General features: G+C 46.6%; 2 protein-coding genes across 2 annotated transcripts; both read right to left on the bottom strand.

Annotated features, from left to right (window-relative positions):
• Window positions 1–6,585: 6,585 nt before the first annotated feature.
• On the bottom strand, window positions 6,586–8,695 carry MCP-3 (mast cell proteinase-3). Its single transcript, NM_001009411.2, is given in 5 exon segments — window positions 6,586–6,852; window positions 7,171–7,428; window positions 7,620–7,755; window positions 8,247–8,394; window positions 8,589–8,695. Coding segments are annotated over 5 exon segments (756 nt in total). The 5' UTR covers window positions 8,641–8,695; the 3' UTR covers window positions 6,586–6,690.
• A 9,525-nt stretch (window positions 8,696–18,220) lies between these two features.
• Window positions 18,221–19,407, bottom strand: LOC114109029 (mast cell protease 2-like). The gene is made up of 3 exons (XM_027957213.3): window positions 19,304–19,407; window positions 18,775–19,029; window positions 18,221–18,397 (listed from the first exon to the last, which is right to left on the bottom strand). The coding sequence occupies exons 1-3, from the start codon at window positions 19,313–19,315 to the stop codon at window positions 18,281–18,283; spliced, it is 384 nt and encodes a 127-aa protein (XP_027813014.2). The 5' UTR covers window positions 19,316–19,407; the 3' UTR covers window positions 18,221–18,280.
• Window positions 19,408–20,151: the final 744 nt, after the last annotated feature.

Below are 20,151 nucleotides of genomic sequence, written 5' to 3'. Positions count from 1 at the left end.
AGGCTACATCATTCCCTGCCAACACCACTCATCCCTTCAGGCTGATTCCCTGGCTGCTGGAGCTGGACTCCAGCACTTGGGTATGTAAGAATCAAGATAATTCTGATTACTAAAGACACTGTTGAGATAGTGAAAATTATAGCCACAGGGTGGGTGAACTAAGAAAGAGTTTTATCTGGGAGATATATGTATGTATATATACATACATAAATCTTATCTAACCTCTAGGTCACAGGGAAGGGAATAGTTTTCAAAATCTACATGGAATTACAAATCCACAGAAAATATAAATTAAAGACTCATACTCAGGAAGTTTGAATTTTCCTATAAACATTACATGAATTGATACTGTTTTCAAAAATAGTCCATCAAGGATAGCCGCCAGTCACAAGAATTCCCTGGAAGTCTTTGAAAACAATTTAAATATTGATATACATTTTCTGCTGGCAAATAGATGCTACACATATCCCTTATGAGACTAGCAAAACCTAGATGACAAACCCAGTGATGACAATATGGGAGGAGAAATTTACGGGATAATGTTATTCCAGCACTGATGTAATCCAATCAGTCCATAAGCAAAAGTATTAGATCATTTCTTTTATTTTTAATTTTTATTTTTGCTTTATTTTGCTTTACAATACTGTATTGGTTTTGCCATACATTGTCATGAATCAGCCATGGGTGTACATGAGTTCCCAATCCTGAACCCCCCTCCCACCACGCACCCCATATCATCTCTCTGTATCATCCCCGTGCACCAGCCCCAAGCATCCTGTATCCTGTATCGAACATAGACTGGTGATTCATTTCTTACTGATAGTATACATGTTTCAACGCCATTTTCCCAAATCATCCTTCCCTCTCCCTCTCCCACAGAGTCTAAAAGTCCATTCTATACATGTGTGTCTCTTTTGCTATCTCACATACAGGGTTTTCATTGCCATCTTTCTAAATTCCGTATATATGTGTTAGTATACTGTATTGGTGTTTTTCTTTCTGGCTTACTTCACTCTGTATAATAGGCTCCAGTTTCATCCACCTCATTAGAACTGATTCAAATGTATTCTTTCTAATGGCTGAGTAATACTCCATAGTGTATATGTACCACAGCTTTCTTATCCACTCATCTGCTGATGGACATCTAGGTTGTTTCCATGTCCTGGCTATCATAAACAGTGTTGCGATGAACAGATGACATGATCCTCTACATAGAAAACCCTAAAGACTCCACCAGAAAATTAATAGAGCTAATCAATGAATATAGTAAAGTTGCAGGATATAAAATCAACACACAGAAATCCCTTGCATTCCTATATACTAATAATGAGAAAGTAGAAAAAGAAATTAAGGAAACAATTCCATTCACCATTGCAATGAAAAGAATAAAATACTTAGGAGTATACCTACCTAAAGAAACTAAAGACTTATATATAGAAAATTATAAAACACTGATGAAAGAAATCAAAGAGGAAACTAATAGATGGAGAAATATACCATGTTCATGGATTGGAAGAATCAATATAGTGAAAATGAGTACACTACCCAAAGCAATCTACAGATTCAATGCAATCCCTATCAAGCTACCAGTGGTATTTTGGAAATACAAAAAACCTCAAATAGCCAAAGCAATCTTGACATAGATCATTTCTAATTTGGGTTTTTCTGAGGATGAGTGGCTTTCATTCAAAACACAATTGCTGTAACACGACACATTGACAGATGAAAGAAGAAACACCATATGATAATTCAACTGAATGGGGAAAAAGCATCTACTAAAACTCACTATCCTTCTTTTTAAAAATTGCTTTAAAAAATAGGAGCAGAAACGAGGGTATTCATTCTGATAAATGATCCCTGCAAAAATCCCACACCAATCAATATACTTACTGATGAAATGTTCTACGTTTTTCATTCAAGAGCAAAACAATACAAGGTCACACAGATAGCGATACTCATTATTTCTCTTCAATAATATACTAGAGATTTTAGTCACTACAGTTAAGCAGGCAGTAGAAGAAAAAGGTATAAGACACAGAAAGAGGAAATAAAACTGTGGATATTCAAGATACAATATACAACAAAAAAAGCCAGGAACCTGCAGATCAATTATGATAATTAGTAATTGTCAAATTTTCTGAGCACAAAATCAGCTCAAACATTAATCATCTCTCTATCTATACAATAATAGTTAGAAAATGAGATTTGAAAAAAACATTAAAATCACAGATATGGTCAAATAACTAAGTATAAGTCATAAAGATATTCCACATTCAGGTTTGGAAGAGAAAATACTTTTAAGGTGTTCATTCTCCTAAAAGTGACCTACAGATTCATTGCACTCAGGAAGTATTTCACAGAACTTTATTGGTTCTAAATAGATGTGGAAAACCAGTAACCAACATTGGAGAAGACAGGCTTAAAGAATGAGAATAAGATAGGAGCTCTTGGCTTAGCAAATGAAGTCATAGCAATGAAGACAGTGCGGTACTGATAGCGCCATAGAGACACAGATGACAAGATAGAGACCCTACACACATTGAGACATTCTACACAAATATAGAACACTTGGTTTATGATGGAGTTTTATGGCAGAGAGTGGTGAGAAACTGCTTTTTCCCCTCCTAAATAAGTGGTGCTCAGGAAAATAAATGTCTCTGTGGTGTCTTTAAGGACACATCTTTCTACATGGAAAGAAAAAGCACTTGATCCTGCTGCACACTCTCCTGCTTCTTGATGCTGTGGGCCCCCAGGGTGATGCTGATTGAGCTGCACAGAGAACGGAGTAGAGGTATGAGGAGCATGGAGTCACAGGAGATACAGCCCAGGAGCTGTGACAGACCAGCGACCTCAGGGCAGGGCTGCAGCTGAGGGGAAATTGAGGTGACAGACAGCCCTGGGGGAGTGACACTGTGTCTTGTGCTTTTCAATGACATGAGTGCAGGGCTTCTGGGAGCTTTCTCAGGAATATTGTGAAATTAATGTGAGTTTGCACGAGGAACTTATAGAGTTACAAAATCCTTATGTCCTAGGGCATAACACATGCAGGATCTCAGAAAATGTTCTTTGGCTGCACAAGTGGCCTCCAACTAGCTTTTGGGTGAGGTCGTTGGGGTTTCAGGCCACAGGGGTGGGTGGAGGGCACTGCCACAGACAGCTAACGGCCTGAGAGGGAGGCGAGGAGGGGCAGAAAATGAGCTGCTTGGGGCCTGGGAAAGAGCCAAGACACCTGGAGAGCTTTGGGTGCTGTCATCTAGCCACTTCTGATCAATCGCACACCTGGCTCCTATCCTGGACAGGAGTGAGGGGTGGAAGGCACTGGTTCATAAGCTGGGTCCACTGACAACTCCCGTACTGTGGTTGGTTTGTCTGGGTTGTCTTTTCGTGGCTGGAATGAGGGATTTTACTTGTGTTCTGTAGCTTCACATCCTCTACCAAATGCACAACCCATTTCTCCGGTGGTGAGACAGGCTGAGACCCTTGAAAGATCTTAGTGAAAATCTCCCTGCTTGCCTGCCACCTCTCCTTGCTGAGTGTCTATGTGGCATCAAACATGTTCTTGGTTGGGATGGGACCTGGTTCAGAAACTAGAGGGGTGCAGAAGGGTCAGGACTGCAGGAGGCTTGGTGAGATGGGCTACACCCTCAGGAATGGGCGGTCACTCAGCGGTCCCAGACCAGGAGGCAGAAAAAAGGCCATCAGGAGCAGGAGTGGCTGCTGCTGCTGCTGCTAAGTCGTTTCAGTTGTGTCCAACTCTGTGCGACCCCATAGATGGCAGCCCACCCGGCTCCCCCGTTCCTGGGATTCTCCAGGCAAGATCACTGGAGTGGGTTGCCATTTCCTTCTCCAATGCAAGAAAGTGAAAAGTCAAAGTGAAGTCGTTCAGTCGTGTCTGACTCTTAGCGACCCCATAGACTGTAGCCTACCAGGCTCCTCTGTCCATGGGATTTTCCAGGCAAGAGTACTGGAGTGGAGTGCCATTGCCTTCTCTGGCAGGATTGGCTGCATCTTCTCAAAGGTCTGTCCAGCTCACAGCTGCTGGGGTTTCTTCCTTCCAGACACAAAGCACAGGGGAAGAAAGGAGGGGAGCCTCAGTGTCCCCACAGACCTCCCAGAGATGTGCTCCCCACTAGCCAGGTGTCAGCATGCTACAGATGACCACCTTCTCTGCCCTGGATTGGGAGAGAATGACACTGTCACCACACTCACACACAAAGACTCACCAGAAGGAATAAGCAGTGAAGTCTGTGGTGCACCCAGTGTTACCTAGTTCAAGCTTGTACTAGCTGCTAAGCAACAGGCCAAAAAATCATGAGACAAGTTGTTGAAACAAGGAATAGCAACTTTATTCAGAAAGCTAGCAGACCAAGAAGATGGTGGACTCGTGTTTCAAAGAACCACCTAACCGAGTTAGAATTCAGGCTACTTTTATACTAGAAGGGAACGGAGTAAAGTCAAACATTTCCTGGTTCCACTAGCCTCAAGATGGTTGTGTTAATTTCTTGGGTCCTGCAGTCTTTCATCAGTGGGCTTGTTTCCTGTGAGCTAAACAAAGATATTTTAGCTTAAAGCTCATTACTTGGGAGCCAGCGTTCCCAGAGATGCGTCATCATGTATAACAGAATACCAAATTTCTTCCGTATCACTCCAAGAGGAGCTGGATCCCAAGGAGCCTCTCAGTAATAGCATCTCCACTTCTCCACTCTTGGTACTTTCATGATTCTGATAATATCATGAATAATTACTCAATAGGGGAGTTTCAGGGATTTGAGAGATTCATCTGCCCCTGTGAAGCTGACAGGACACAGAGGTAGACCCAGAATAGGTGGGTAGGGGGCAAGCTGGTGAGTACTATGATGAGGGGTCTGCTCATTGCCAAGTGTGAGGAAGTGGCTGAACTTGGTTTAGGAGCAGATAGACCTGAACTCACCAAAGTGAACCAAACAGCAACCTCATTTCCTATCTTGCCAGGGTTCCAGCCTCACATTTTTGTTATGCTTACAATCAGCTCTTCAAATGTAAGTATTTTGTGACAGAAATTTTCTTATCCCACAATGTTATCAGAAGTCTTGGACTTGATACTCATTGGACCAAAACCAACCATCACTGGGTCCTTCAGCATTCAGTGACCTGACTGGCTTGGCTTGTGCTGAGGTATCCAGCATCCCTTGAGCTGAGACTGGGGCTGTCCCATCCAAATCAGGGTTCCTGTAAGGGGAAGAGACTTCCTCTCCAAAAATGCTGGTTACTGGTGTGAGGTGATGAGATAAGTGATGGTGATCATCCTAATAATTACTCTCCACTAATATTCCCTGTCCAGAGACAAGAGAACTATGTCTCTGATGTCTCTGGGCCAGGCCATCCTGAACATGTGCAGATGATTCCAACACTGTCACCAGTATGAGACAGAAGAAAGAGGAATGGAGAAGATCGCATGAGGTCTAAACAAGCCAAGTCCCAGTGAGTTGTAGCAAGAGCATCTTATGAATAAACAGAGCAGAAGGACACAATTTAACCATTAATGATGATGATCTGCGGGTGGTGAAATTGTAGGCAATTTTAAATTTCTTACTTATATGTCCTGTATTTAGTTATCTTTACATGATTATATGTGTTGCTTTTACACACAAAATATATTTCGCCATGGTGGAAGTTCACTCACCATGCAAACGTCCAGCAAATCACTTCTGTTTAGCCCAGCCTTCTCTAAGCTGCATGTTTTAAAAGTGAGATTCATTTTCTCTATAGACTCTTACATGAAAATTCAGAGATTATTGAAAGATAGAACAGAAACAATTATTCAATGAGCTATTGGATATGGGAAACCTTTGAAATATTAGGATACCTTGCATCTAAAAATATTTGTTACTATGGCTTTCCTTTATAGAAACATACATACATGTGGGAATGATGGAGATGGGAGAGGCTGGCTCAGCCCAAGGTGGAGGAGCTCCTTGAAGGTCACTAGGGGCTGAAGGAGGATATGCCCTCAGGACACCGGAGGCTGCACAGAGCCCTGGGCCCAGGACTCCAAGACAGGGCTGTGATAGGAACTCAAGCTGGCCCTAGGCATACTGAAGGCCTCCTGAAACTTTCTCAGGCTTCTGACCTCTGTGTCCTCTGATGCAGGGAGGGAACACTCATGGGGTGAGCCACACCTCTGTAAACCTCCCCATTTCTGTTAGGGTGGACTAGTGCCCCCTTGACCCCAGAGATTCTCAGGTGGTCCCCTTTCCAAATCTGGATTCTCTTCTGTTGCCCCCTGGACACTGGGATGTGGGGGAGGGAAGTAGCTGTTGACGAGGAGGAGGGCATATGGATGAGACACAAGGGTCGTGGACAAGAGGGTCCTGTGTTCCTGAGGAGGGGTCTCCCTTCTCTGATGGAGCTCACAGGCAGCATGAGGGGGAGCTGGCTGTAGGTACAGCAGAAGATTTTATTCCAGAGAATCGAAGGTGGGGGTGGGAGGAGCAGTGTATGTGCTGGAGGGGGAAGCCGCTAACAGATCAGAAATGTGAACAGATGTTTCCCTGACAAAGAAGGTACCTAATGAATTTGTAAATAATGGAGCAATCAGTGATTACTTTTCAAGAGATGAATGTTTATTAAGTTCCAGGCACCCTTCCTCCACACACTTTGACCAATGCTTCCAATCCCAGGGAAGATGGAGGGGTCCATCTCAAGGACACATTATGCTGATCCCTGGTTTTTGTACTGTCTCATTGTTCTCTGGATCCAGGACAGAAAGCTGGAGATTCTGGTGTAGACATTTGGAGTTGTCCCATCATCTTTTCCATAGGACACAATGCCCTGGGCCACACCATCACACACAAGTGGGCCCCCAGAGTCACCCTGTGGGCAGAGAGAGCAAGGGTTGAGCTCACCTTCTTCAGGTCTGGTCTCCTTGCCACCCTGGGGCGGGGGGAGACTCAGTTAGGGGTCCTGGCTGATATCAGGACCTTGTTGGTCCTGAGGTTCCACCTTTGCATTGAGAATCCTGCTGCTCCTCCTGCAAGAAGCTTCCACCCATTTGTGTCTGTGAGGCAGTGTTCACCCCACAGGGACACAGGACAGGCTGGGGACAAAGGGGCGAGCTTTGTTCCCACGGCCACCCATCATCCCAGCTCAGCTGGGCCCAGGGTTTTGCACAGATAACACCGGGGATCTCACCAAGAAAGAATCTTTCCTTTTGCTTGGATCTCCAGCACATATCTGCGTGACGGGGATGTAGTCTTTGAAGCGAGCAATACATTTCTCCTCTCTTTGGACTTCAAGATCCACCTCCTGTAGTTTGTCTGCAGAGGGCATATTTACCCCCAGTTGCCCCCAGCCAGCCACACTGCACATCATCCCTGGTTTCACCTTCTCCAAGCTTCTGGGAAGATTGATGAGGCTCACTGCATCCGTCATCTCAGCCTTCCTAGTCAGCTGAATGTAGAGGAAAAGCATTCTCACCTACTGTTGGCCCACAGAGGCTGCAGGACAGTGATAGGGTTGCCTACTTCTCAGCATTGGGACCACGGAGGGATTGTACAGGAAGAGGGTCAGGAATGAGTTCATGGGGGATGCAGAACCCCAGGAAGGAAGTGTCCCAGAGTCAGTGTACCCACGTGTCCCACCTGTAGTAACATGATGTCGTTGGCACAAGTTTCATCATTATAGTCTGGGTGGGGGATGGCTCTTCTCACTTGGATGACCTGCTGGGTCCTCTCTTGGTCCGTGATGGTGTGGGCCCCCAGAGTGACATTAATTGAGCTGCACAGAGAGCAGAAAGGGAGGGGGTGTCACAGGAGAAATGGTCCAGGAGCCAGGAGGAAAGAGCACAGCTTGGGACAGGGCAAAACTTGGGGCAGGGCAGGGGGAGGGTGTGGCGAAATTCTAGGCAGTGGGCCCTGGGGCTAAGCATCTCTAAACTGTCTGCTCCCTGGCAGCCTGGGCGGATGGCAATTCCTGTAGTCCACGGAGGGTGTTCAGTCCTGCTCGAGCATGACTATCTCTAAGGAAAACATGAATTTCTCACATTAGCACTGTGGGCTCCAGGCCACAACCTTGGCTTCCTTATATTCCAGGTTTGATCAGTCCCTTCTCTCCATGTGCAACTGGCATTGACCTGTCCCTCTCTCCCCAGTGCTCACCTGTCCTCTCAATAGCTTCCTATGTTACCTGGTGGCACAGGTCTGCAGCTTCTAAGAGGGTTCCGTGGGAGGGCTCAGCAGAGGGATAGGGGCCCGGGCACTGCTCCTCACCTTCCCAGGCAGTGAGCTGCTGTCAGCACGAAGTCCTCACGCACAAGGAAGCCCCCACATATGTAAGATTTCCCTGAAATCTTGAACTGAAGAAATGCCATGTAGGGACGAGAGTGAGGCTTGGCCTCATGGCCCCCGATGATTTTCCCTGAAAGAAAGATTCCAGCCTGCCCACTGTGCTCATGGAGCCAAAGTTTGAACAAGGGAGATGGGATCAAGGTTTCCCTGAGTTCAGAAATTTTCTTAGATGGACCAGGCCCAGGCTGTGCATGAATGTAGCATCTGGGCAGGTCTGTCCATGTGGGGTGGGACTGGGCCTCTGAAGGTGGGACCGTCACTCACCTGCCTCCCCAGCAGGGGACAGAAGGGCCACCAGGAGCAAGAACAGGACCATCTCTCCAGGAATACTGCCCAGATCTGAGCAGCTGCTGCTTCTTCTGGTCTTTTAAGCCTGAGTCGTCCCCTTCCATGTTCTGGCCTTTGTCACGTGAGCCTTATCTGAAAGCCTCAAACCACTTTTTTGTAGTCAGAGTGGACTGTTTATTTGAATTTAATTAAAGCCTCTGGTAAGTTTTCATCCATTGGGTGGGGTGGGGGTTGGGGGGGTGGTTGCATCAGCCAGTCCTTAAGCCCTCAGGTGCCTGAATCCCAGAAACCTGGGCGTCATGAAGATACATCAGAGAAACTCTTTGAGTGGTTCATTTTAGATCACCAGGGTGATTGTGTATTGAGACCCCTTCTTCACCAAGAATGTGAGAAATATTGAACATGAGATTCCTTGCTTCATGTAGAGGAGATAAACCATCATGATCAGACTATAAGGCAAGATCCACAGTGTGGAATAGACATAATGGTGTGGAAGTGATGCTGAACAGGGCTTATTCCACTTACTAAAGGACTCAGTGGTTTAAAACAACAGCAACATGGCTTTACCCATCTGCATTTTGGTCCAGGTACAGTGCGGATGGCATCCCTCTACTCACCTTGGTATCAGGGCTGCTCGAAGCCTGGAGGCTGAATCAATTGAAGGATGCTCACACATGCCCAGTGGTTGATGCTGGCTATCCACTTGGTACATTGGTGTTTCTCCACAAGAGCCCCTCAGGTTGTCTCACTTCATGGAATTCTTTGGCTCCCTCATGACACAGTGGTTGGTTTCCCCAGAGTGACCATCTCCTAAAAAGTGAGCCATCTAGAAGCTGTGTTTTTTCATTACCTAGATTTTGATGTCATATGGCACCTATTCTACCATATTCCCCTGCTTAAAGCAATCAAGAGCTCCCCTCACCCAGATTATAAAAGGAGGGCCCTGGACCTCCTTTGTTGCAGTCACATAAGAAGAGCCTGTGGGATGGAGATATGCAGCGGCAGTCGTGTCCCCATCATGAAAACTGGGGAAGCCATGGAATCAAAACAACTGTTGTTTCTAAACATCTTGATCCAAGCCTCTTAAAAAACAACAACACCTCACTTAAGGAAACAAAGCCCATGGTCAACAGTGATTCTGGCAAGAGAGTCACAGTGAAGCAAGCGGTGTCCTCATCCCGCATGGACTTGGACACCCTGCACTGGATGACCTGGATGAGATATCAGAATGCAAGTGAAGTGAGGAATGCTGCCTTCCATAGGGAATGCAGGAGGGCATGGCAACCCACTCCCGTATTCTTGCCTGGAGAATCCCATGGACAGGGGAGCCTGGCGGGCTACAGTCCACAGGGTCACAGAGTCAGACACGACTGAGCGACTTTTAGTACTACTACTATGAAGGGACTGAACATCCAAGGGCTGTGAGGAGGGTGCTTACACAAGGGTTGACCAGTAGGTGGTAAAGGAGCTCAAGGAGGATTCAGGGACTCCAACAGAAAGGGCAGTCTGGTGGGATGTGTCAGAGCAGGACAAATAGGGCGAGGCGGGCGTTGCTTTGAAGCAGCTGCCTGACGTGGATCACCAGAGCCTGGGCGGGGAGAGCAGGGGATGCACTTGGAGAAGATGAGGAAGAGATCCCTTTTATAAGTCTCTGTGGGGTCTAATCAAATAATTAAACATATTAAGGCAAGTGACCCAGTTTCTTACTGTCTGAAGATTAGATGGTATTGGTGGCATCAATGTTAATTTCTCGGATTGATGGTTGAATTGTGGTCACAAAAGCGTTTCCTTGTTTGTAGAAATTGCCCTCTAAAGTTTTTGAGGACTGATGGAACACCGTGTCAGTAACTTTACTCTCAAATGGTTCAGGAAAATTAAAGTTTTTGTATTATAATTGCTACTTTTCCATAAGCCTGAGGTTATTTCAAAAGTAAAAGGAGATCCATAGCCTTCACATATATCAACAACAACCAGTTTGAAGACACATTGAAAAGATAATCTGTCACAGCAGCAACAAAAAACACAAAGAGCTTGGGAAAAACATAACCAGAATTGTGAAACACTTTTTGAGCAAAATGTTAAAGGATTCCTGAAAAATATAAAAACAGACTTTAGAAATAGAAAGACAGTCAGTTCTCTGATAGGGTAGAACCACACCAAAAAGGCACTGATTCTCCCAAAGTTAATATAAAAATGTGATTCCAATTAAAAAAAAATTTCTTTCTCCTATTGTTAGGAAGTTCTAGCTAATGTCTAAATCTTATTTGGAAAATAGCATGAAGGAATAACTAGTCAGATATTAAAAAACATCCCGTAAGATGTATTTTCTGAAAACAGTGTGTTGCCCACTCATGATCAGACAGACAGACCAAAGAGAAAGAATAGAAAATCCAGAAACATTCCCAAGCACATATGAAAATGTAGTTACACTGAGGTGACATTAAAAAAAAAAAATCACTGGGTGAAAGTAGTACTTTTTAATAAATGATATCAGAGCAATAAGTTAGTCATACATCACATAAACCACCTGAGTAAGTGCAAAATACGAGACATAAATGTATGAAATAAAACCATAGTAATAAAAAAATGTGGATAAATCCCTTAATGAAATTAGAGGTCTTCTAGCAATGACTCTAAATACAGAAACATTAAAAGAAGAGATGTAAAATACAGCTTTTTAAAGTTTGTATCTCAAAAATCAAGCATAAGCAAAACCAAAATACAGACAATAACTCAGAAAAAAATTATTGCAACATATATCACAAAGAGTTGATCTATATAAAAACAAAGAGTTAGAAAATCTAAAGAAGAACCAAGCAGAACTGAAGAATCAGTCAGTTCAGTTATACAATAACTGAAATTTCAAATACACTAGAAGGAATCAATAGTAGATTAGATGATACAGTGGAGTGGATCAGCAGAATAGAAGAGAGAGCAGCAGAAATCACTCAACCTGAACAGAAAAAAAAGAGAGACAGAGAGTGAGAGAGAAAGAATGTTTTTAATGAGGACAGTGTAAGAGAACTCTGAGATAATATCAAGGATACTGATAGTCACAGTATAGGAGTCCCAGAAGGAGAAGAGACAAGAAAAGGGTTAGACACCATATTTGAAGACATAATAGCTGAAAACTTCCCTAGCATAGGAAAAGAAAGAAATATCCAGGTCCAGGAAATACAGACAGTCCCAAACAGGATAAACACAAGGATGACCACATTGAGACACTGTAATTGAAATGGCAAAAATTAAATATTAATTTTAAATTAATCTGAACATTAAAATCAGTAAAGGTAAAGCAAAAAGTTATGTATAGGGGAACTATCAGCTACCAGCAGACTTTTCAACAAAAAATTTGCAAGCCAGAAGGGAGTGGCATGATATATTTCCAGTGATGAAAAGAAAAAAATGTCTTATGACCAAGAGTACTCCACTGGGCAGGCTGTATTTGAAGGAGAAAGCTAAAGTTTTCCAACAAGTAAAAGCTAGGAGTTCAGCAACACAAAGACAGCCTTATAAGAAATGTTATATGGTCTTCCCTAAACAAAAAAGAAAAGACCACACTAGAAGCATGAAAATTATCAAAGAAAAAGTCTCATTGGTAAGGGAAAATGAAGGTATATTTGTCCGGGAGACAGTGAAGGACAGGGAAGCCTGGCATGCTGCAGTCCATGAGGCCACAGAGCTGGACATGACAGAGCAACTAAACAGCAACAACCTGCAGGGAGGGTAGCTATCAACCACTTATAAAGCTAGTAAGAAAGTTAAAAGTTGAAAGTAGTAAAATCATCTATATCCACAATAGGTACTTAAGGAACCCTTGAAAGAAAAAGCCATAAAGTACAATGTCAAAAAAATGAACAATGAGAGGGATAAAAATGCAGAGTCGTAAGGATGTATTAAACTTAAGAGCCCAACAATTGAAAATAATTACAGTTATAGAATACTGATGTATATATATTGATACATATATATAAGCCTGATGGTAATCACACACCAAAAATCTGTACTAGATACACACAAAGAAAAAAGAGAAAAGAATCCAAATGTAACACTAAGGATAATCATCAAAGCACAAGGGAAGAGAGCAAAAGAAGAAACAAAAAAAGAAGCATGAAAACAATTAAAAAACAATAAACAAAATGGCAAAAAGTACATACATATCAATGACTACTTTAAATATAAATGGACTAAATGAGCCAATTAAAAGGTGTGGAATACCTAAATGGATGCAGAAACAAGATTCATACATATGCTGCCTACAAGAGACGCACTTCAGATCTGAAGATACACACAGACTGAAAATAAGGGGATAGAAAACGTACTCCAAGCAAATGGAAACAAAATTAAAGCCAGGGTAGCAATACTTGTTTCAGACAAAATGTTGTAAAACAAAGACTGTGACAAGAGACAAATAAGAACATGACATAATGATCAAGGGATCGATCCAAGTGGAAGACATATCAATTTTAGATATACACACAACCAACATAGGAGCACCTAAAAACATAAATATTAACAAGCATAAAGGGAGAAATTGATGGTAAAGTAAAAATATGGGACCCTAACACCCCAATTACTTCAGTGGATGGATCATTCAGATAAAAAAGAAAAAAAGAAAACAAAGGTCTGAAAGAACACATTAGACCAGATGGATACACACACCCACACCCACACATACACACACACACACATCTCCTTCTCCAGGAAATTTGAAAGGATCCTTGACCAAGGAGACTGGGTGGTCATTACAAGGACAGGAATTTTATCATCTGAGAAGCATACAGAGGGATCTTATCTCAAGTGTCTCAGCTAGTGGGATTCTTTATTCTTCAAGGATTTTACTGGTCTTATGTTTATTGGGCTAAAGTAGCCTTTCACTGACCATCACTAATAGGAATGGAAATACCAAGTCACCAAGATGTAACACAGGGAATCTCATCTTCCCTCGGCAATTAGCATCACGCACCTAACTTGCATAGTAAGTTTATCTGTCTGTCAATTGCTTTCCTACAAATGAAGGCCTCTAAAAATCAGAAGAGTCCAAGGTCATAGAGACAGAAGGAAACCTTCTGAGACAGAGTTAATAGGTGTAAGAGAAGGAATGAGAGCCACCCCCTGTGGTCACTTCGTTGTCTCTAGAACCATGTATTCTGGCTAGGAGAGAAACAACACCCTATTCTCACCGCTGGCTTAAAGCACATACCACATCCTGGAAGACAGCATCCCAATCTTGAAGGTGGTTGTCTTTCCACCATCTACATTACTTAATCTTACACAATTCTCGGGCCAGCTGTTTCTGAGTGATATGGGACATGAACTCATGGCTTCAACGTTCTTTCACAGTAAAACATTTGTTGGCCAAAAGTCGTGTCGTGTGGGATACAGAGACAGGAAATAAACCCTGCAAGACCACTGTGGTACCAACAGCAGCACGGTCATGGGCAGGGAAGGCAGAGCCATTCCTATTCCAAAGCACATTCCTGAAACAGACTAGCAAGGGCTTGACCTTTCAGGTCCATCATCCCCAGAGCTGGCCTGGCGGTTCTCTGCCCAGGTATATTGGGAACTGAATCTTCCTGTGGGTCTGGGGGGAGAAAGTGGTGGGAGAGGCCTTGGTCAGTAGAGGCGTTTCACTGGAGGTCATTACAGATATTCTAACAATTGTATTCCTTTATGTATTTATTTCTGGCTGTGCAGGGTCTTCCTTGCTCCACGTGGGCGTTCTCTAGAGTGGCTCTTCTTCACTCAGGTGTGCAGGCCTCTCACTGTGGTGGCTATGCTTGCTGCAGAGCATAGGCTCCAGGCACACAGGCTTCGGTAGTTACGGCACGCAGGCTCGGTAGGTTTCCTGCGTAGGCGTACTTGTTCTGAATCACGTGGAATCTTCCCAGATCAAAGATCAAACTCATGCCCCCTGCATTAGCAGGCAGATTCTTATCCACTGAGCCACCAGGGAAGTCCAGGGATGTTTTTATTTTGTTTTGTTTCTTATTTCCATTGCAAAGATCTTTAAAGAAGTTATGGACTGTTTCCTGAAAAGTGGGGCATGGAGGACATTTCCACAGACCAGAAGATTTGAAGAAATCAGCATGTTTTAGGTGCTTACCCCCCTTCATCTGATTGTGCCCATGAGCAGACAGAACAGCTCACCAGGAAGCTGTCTGAGTACTTGTCAGAGAACGGCTGCCATGGGAGCCCGGGGACTCCCTCTGTGTGGAGGGAGGTGTCTGAGCAGAGGCTCCTGTCTTGTCCAGGGATGGCAGGAAGTCATCAGTGGGCAGGGTTAGAAAACATGGAAGTCCTCTTGCTGGCCTGGCTCTTAGGGGACCTGGCTGAGCCCAGGCTCCATCCTAACTCTGTGGGGCCTCCAGGCGCTCACTGTCCCTCCTGGGACTGTCTCCCTCATCTCTCAAAGGAGGACGAGATTCTGCAACAAATATTCTTAAACTTTTTCAAACCACAGAACCATTTCCTCAAAGTAAATGTTATACTTGAGCTGAATATGTCTGTGGCTAGGCTCATTTTTTAAACAGTACATTTGTTTTCTTTGTTTTCCTTTTGTGTGATTTTCAATCAAGGAGCTGGGTCCCTAGTAAATCTTGGGATTTTTTCAGCTCCGAATCAGAAGCTGTGTCATCACCGCTCTTCCTTTGTAAACCTGCCCCAGGTCACTAGGAGATTGTGTTGCTGTGTGATTTGTGCACAGACAGAGGGGAAAGGGCCTGCCTTTAGGGTAACCATATCCCAGAGTGTTGACACATCCCCCAGAGAAGCACAGTGCTGTGTGTAGGGGTAGGGCAGCACCAGCCAAGGGCTGGAACTCAGGCTCAGCTCCCAGGCAGCTCAGCACCACAGTCAAGACCCTGGAGGGATGGCAGATGGAAGCGTCTGGCGAGGGGTGACCAGGACAGGGAGATATTGCCCAGCAAAACTCACATGCTCTCCAAACCAAGACCTTCCCCAGGATGAAAGGCTAGGTTGTCTCGGACCCTATGGAGCAACACCCACCGTGATGGCCTAAGAGCAGAGGTGCTTCTCCATTTGTCCAGACCTCATGGGCCCCCCTGACTGCAGTTTGGTTTGCACAGCCAGGAGCTTGCAGCCTGACAGGGAGCCTGTTTCTGGCCCATCCAATGGATGAGTGTTTAGAATCAGATTCTAATTGCCTTTCTACCATTTGAGCATGCGCAGTGACATTTCTACCTACTGTATTAAGAGTGGGCTTCCCTGGTAGCTCAGCTGGTATAGAATCCACCTGCAATGTGGTGAGACTTGGGTTCGATCCCTGGGTTGGGAAGATTCCCTAGAGAAGGGAAAGCTACCCACTCCAATATTCTTGCCTGGAGAATTCCGTGGACGGAGGAGCCTGGCAGGCTACAGTTTATGGATCCGCAAAGAGTCGGACACGACTGAGCGACTGAGTGACTAAGCACAGCACAGCACATCAAGAGTTAAAAAATAAGGCTGCCCTGTTCCTTCTCTTCCCTCCCTGCTGCCCCCTCCCCCAGGGGCCGAGTATGCTCCAGTGAGCAGACCAGAGATTTGCTTCATGGCTAGAACCAAAATGACTGATGTTCTAGAGTTGCATGTAATAACACTCCTACACAGGCTGGATGAGAACGAGGGGCTGGATGAGAACGAGGGGATTCTCGGGAGACCCAGCCCTGCTCTGGGCCAGCTCCCCTGGCTGTGGGGGTTAAAGGTCAGCTCAGGTAGCCTCCCTCCCCAGTAGGAGGGTCTCTGTCCTGGAGCTGCAGCCCCAGGCTGTGCTCTTGGTGTAGGGGACCCATGGTGTGACCCACTCCTCCCTGCCATGTGCCCAGAGCAAGGAGCTAAGGAGTTCACCCTGAGCCCCAGGACCAGAGAGGTTCATGTTTTCCCCTGATGGTGCTCAGCTTCTGCCCTGGCAGGAGGGCCGGCCCTGGAAGACAGGTGTGGGGAAGCAGACCTGGGTGACAGCTTTGCATGGGGTTCAGGGGAAGAGATGGTGGGAGGGGGGAGAGGAGGAACAGAAAACAGCAGAATCCTGTCATTGCCTTTCTAAACACACAGTGAGCATTTGTGAATAGGAGTCAGTGAATAAATAAGCAACCAGCCCTTCGAGCCCAGCTGAGACACAGTTACTGAGCTGCGGGCACCCCAATCCTGCAGTGTGATTCTGGATCAGCCCCAGGGAAGGTGGTCTGGTTCCTGCAGTCAGAGGCTTTTCATGGTTTTCTTCATCCAGGGCAGGAAACGGAGACTTTGGTGCAGGACCCTGGAGGTGACACATTATCTTGTCCATTGAAAACAAGGCCTGGGGGCTACGTTGTCACACGCCAGAGTCCCCCTGGGGACACGAAAGGGGAAAGACTGAGCCAGCTCGACTCCTGGTCTTGCCCCCCAATTGTAAGACCCCTCTGGGCGATGGCAGCCTTCCAGGGCCTCCATCGGAGCACAGGGCAGGACACTGCCAGTGCTTCACTGCACCCAGGTGGCAGCTCCATCTCCTCTCCCAGGTCCCTGATCTGCTCCACAGGGAGACATTGCAGGACTGTTGACTCCGGGCTGGTCTCCAAGGACACAGAAGCAGGGGTTCAGGCTGACACTCAGCATGAAGGACGAGGCTATTACCCAGTTCAGGTGTGCTCCACAATGCAGGTCATTACACAGAACCCAGGGGGCAGGCTCCATCCTGCACATCAAGGCTCTTCCACTCCTGGGCGAGATTATAGAGTTAGTGCCCTCCTGTCCTCACGGGACTGACCCTCTGCCTCTGTGTTGCCCAAGTGCTGGGCGTTGTGGAGGTCATACAGGCTAGTGTGGTTGGGAGCAGTCGTTTGTGGCTGTGGTTCGTGCAGGACTTGTGATGCTGTCCCTCCTCTTATCAGCCCCACGTATTCCTTTTGCAGAAGTCAGTGACACAAGATCTCTGCATCGCACATCAAAGCTGCACAGATGGTAGACCTTCTCTTATCGAGGTGGACAGTGAGGAGGGCCCAGTGTGAACCAAAGGCTGAAGGTGATTCCTGCCCAGCTCCTTCACAAAGCCCTGCCTAACCCCTCCCCACCCCACCCCCACCTCCGCCACCATGACATATTCCTTGGGGGACATTTAGAAAAGCCCAGAGACATCTTTGATTCAGAACTTGGAGGAGAAGGGAATGTTGATACTGGTACCTAATGGGGAGAGGCCAGGGATGCTGTAAACACCCTGCAACTCAGCATGTTCCTAGTGATTCTGAAGAGCCCTAAAGATGGCTCAGAGTTGATGATGAAGGCAGGGGAGGATCTGCTCTACTTTCTTCTTTAAGGTGGACATAGGGGTCCTGCCACTCCAGGGAACCCCTTCTCTTCTCTCTCTCCCTATTGTTCTTCACTGTATCCTCTCTGTCTCTCTCACACACACACCGCACTCCCCCCTTTCAAGGCTTCTGGAATGCATGATGCTGGGAGAAGAGAGAGGAGACACACACTCACGTCTGGAAGCCGGGTGTTCACTGAGATTTATTGGGAATTTTATGACCTGAAGGTGCCTTCATGAGGATTAGGGACGTGACGGGGCTTTAAGAGGAAAACCAGAGGCAGATCCACGGTGAGTGGCACTGAGAACCTGCTGCAGTCCTGCTCTGGTTTCCCCTCAGGCTGGCCCAGGTTCCAGGTTAATTCTCTTTCAGGACCTCATCGATTCAGGGCCAGTAAGGGGAGATCCGGGTGAAGACGGCGGGGGGCTTTGCACTGGACAGTCCATAGGAGACAATGCCCTGGGCCACCCCAGCACACAGAAGAGGGCCCCCTGAGTCTCCCTGTGGAAAGAGAAGGAAAGGGAGAGAGAGACGGTGAGCCGGGAAACCACCCCCTCCTCCCTGTGGTCCCAATCTGAGTTGGTTGGACCTGTCATCAGGCTCAGGAACACAGGCTCCTCATGAGGAGATACATCTCTGATGCTGTTCTCTTTCCTTCTTGGCACCCCCTGACCCTGGGAGGCACCCCTTGACCCTGAGCAGACACTCATCAGACCCCACGGGGCCAAGGGAGGATAATCTGAAGAGGGACAGTCCCAGCTCCTCAGACCTGAGGTCTCATACTTTGTCACTGGCTGACACTCCTAACCCCGTCTCCTTCTAAAGGTGTCTGCACCCTGGACAGTGATTAGTGGGGAAGACCATAGTCTGAGAATCACCTTAAATACAGATTTTGTGCTCTGGGGATTGCCCACACACAGCTGGAGATTGTGGTCAAAAGCAGGGAAGTGGCGGCAGGCCCGGGGCTCCATGAGTCTCAGCTTCACCTCTTGCAGAGTGCTGGAGGTTGGTTCCTTCACACCTATTCTTCCCCAGCCAGCCACCTGGCACATTCTCCCGGGACACATGAAGGTGACAGGGGATGGAAGGGGGAGTGTCCCCACGGCCAGGGTCAGGTTGGCTTTCTCCTTCAACTGCGAAGGAAATGAGGGCTGTCAGTGATGGAAATGGGCTTGGGGCGGGGTGGAGGCAACCAGGGAGAGACAGGGCAGCTGCTCCACATGAGAGCCTCTTCCAGAGGCTGAGCTGAGGGGTGCTGGTGAGAGGCAGGTTGGGAAAGTATGAGGGTAATGGGACCTGAAGGAGAAGCCCTGGAGAACAGAGAGCGAGGAAGGAAGCCTGGAGAACACAGAGCAGGGAAGGAAGCCTGGAGAACAGAGAGAGGGGAAGAGGAAGAAGAATTTGCACCTTCAGTAACATGATGTCGTGGAGACCAACAGGCTCATATTTTGGGTAAGGAAACTGTTTTATGACCTCAAGCCTCTGCCATGTGTCTTCTTTCTTTTGTATGTTTTGAGCTCCGAGGGTGACTGTTACAGACCTATGTGAAGGAGAAGGCCAAGGTGAAACGCTGATGGTGGGGCGTCTGCTGAGATATGCCCACTCTGAGAAAGGGTGTGTTGTCTCTCCCAGGGTCAGCGATCTCTTCCTACCTCTCTCTTTTGAGCCAATTGTGGTATGGGAGGGGCTCAGGCTTTATTCAAGGAAGAGCTTTCTCAGGGACAGAGATAATTTCCAGGGTCTTCCGGATGCCAGGGACTAGTGAGCTGTGGAGGACCCAGGGCACAGGGTAGGTACTTCCTAATCAAGGTGCCCTAATGAGGGCCTCCTCTCTTGGGGCAGAGGTGTCCGAGGAAAGGGGGGAGTGGTGGGGTCTCAGGTGGACCCTGTTCTCTGTCTCCCAAGGAAAGGGTGGGTTCAGGTCCCCAGGAACTAAAGGCCAGTTCTTGAAAAGGGCATGGAGGAAGTTGTCGAGAACTGGGTGGGCCCCTGAAGAGTGAGTCCACATCCTTTGTGTTGGGGTTGGGGAGGGGGAGCTGCTTTTAGAAGAGGGGCTCTGGGATGAGGTCCCCTTTCCTCTGAGGGGAGCTGAGCTCACAGTGACTGAGGGTCAGGACAGCCGTTCCACTCTGAGAATGATTTCCTTAAGGCCACGTATCGTCTCTCCCTAAAGAGACCCAGGCCTAGGAGCTCCCCTCAGGCCCCGAGGAGCTGTTCCTGGTTGGTCCCCTGGATGCTCACCTCCCACTTGGAGA

This window comes from Ovis aries, chromosome 18 (genome assembly GCF_016772045.2).
Source record: "Ovis aries strain OAR_USU_Benz2616 breed Rambouillet chromosome 18, ARS-UI_Ramb_v3.0, whole genome shotgun sequence".
Lineage (NCBI taxonomy): Eukaryota > Metazoa > Chordata > Mammalia > Artiodactyla > Bovidae > Ovis > Ovis aries.
This window is presented reverse-complemented; position numbering and strand designations above follow the sequence as displayed.

Excerpts from the sequence above, each read along its gene's own strand:
- LOC114109029 (XM_027957213.3), bottom strand. Across the intron at positions 18,398-18,774 it reads GCACAAAATCTGTATTTAAG|GGAGACTCAGGGGGCCCTCT; the intron begins GTGATTCTCAGA and ends CTCTTTCCACAG.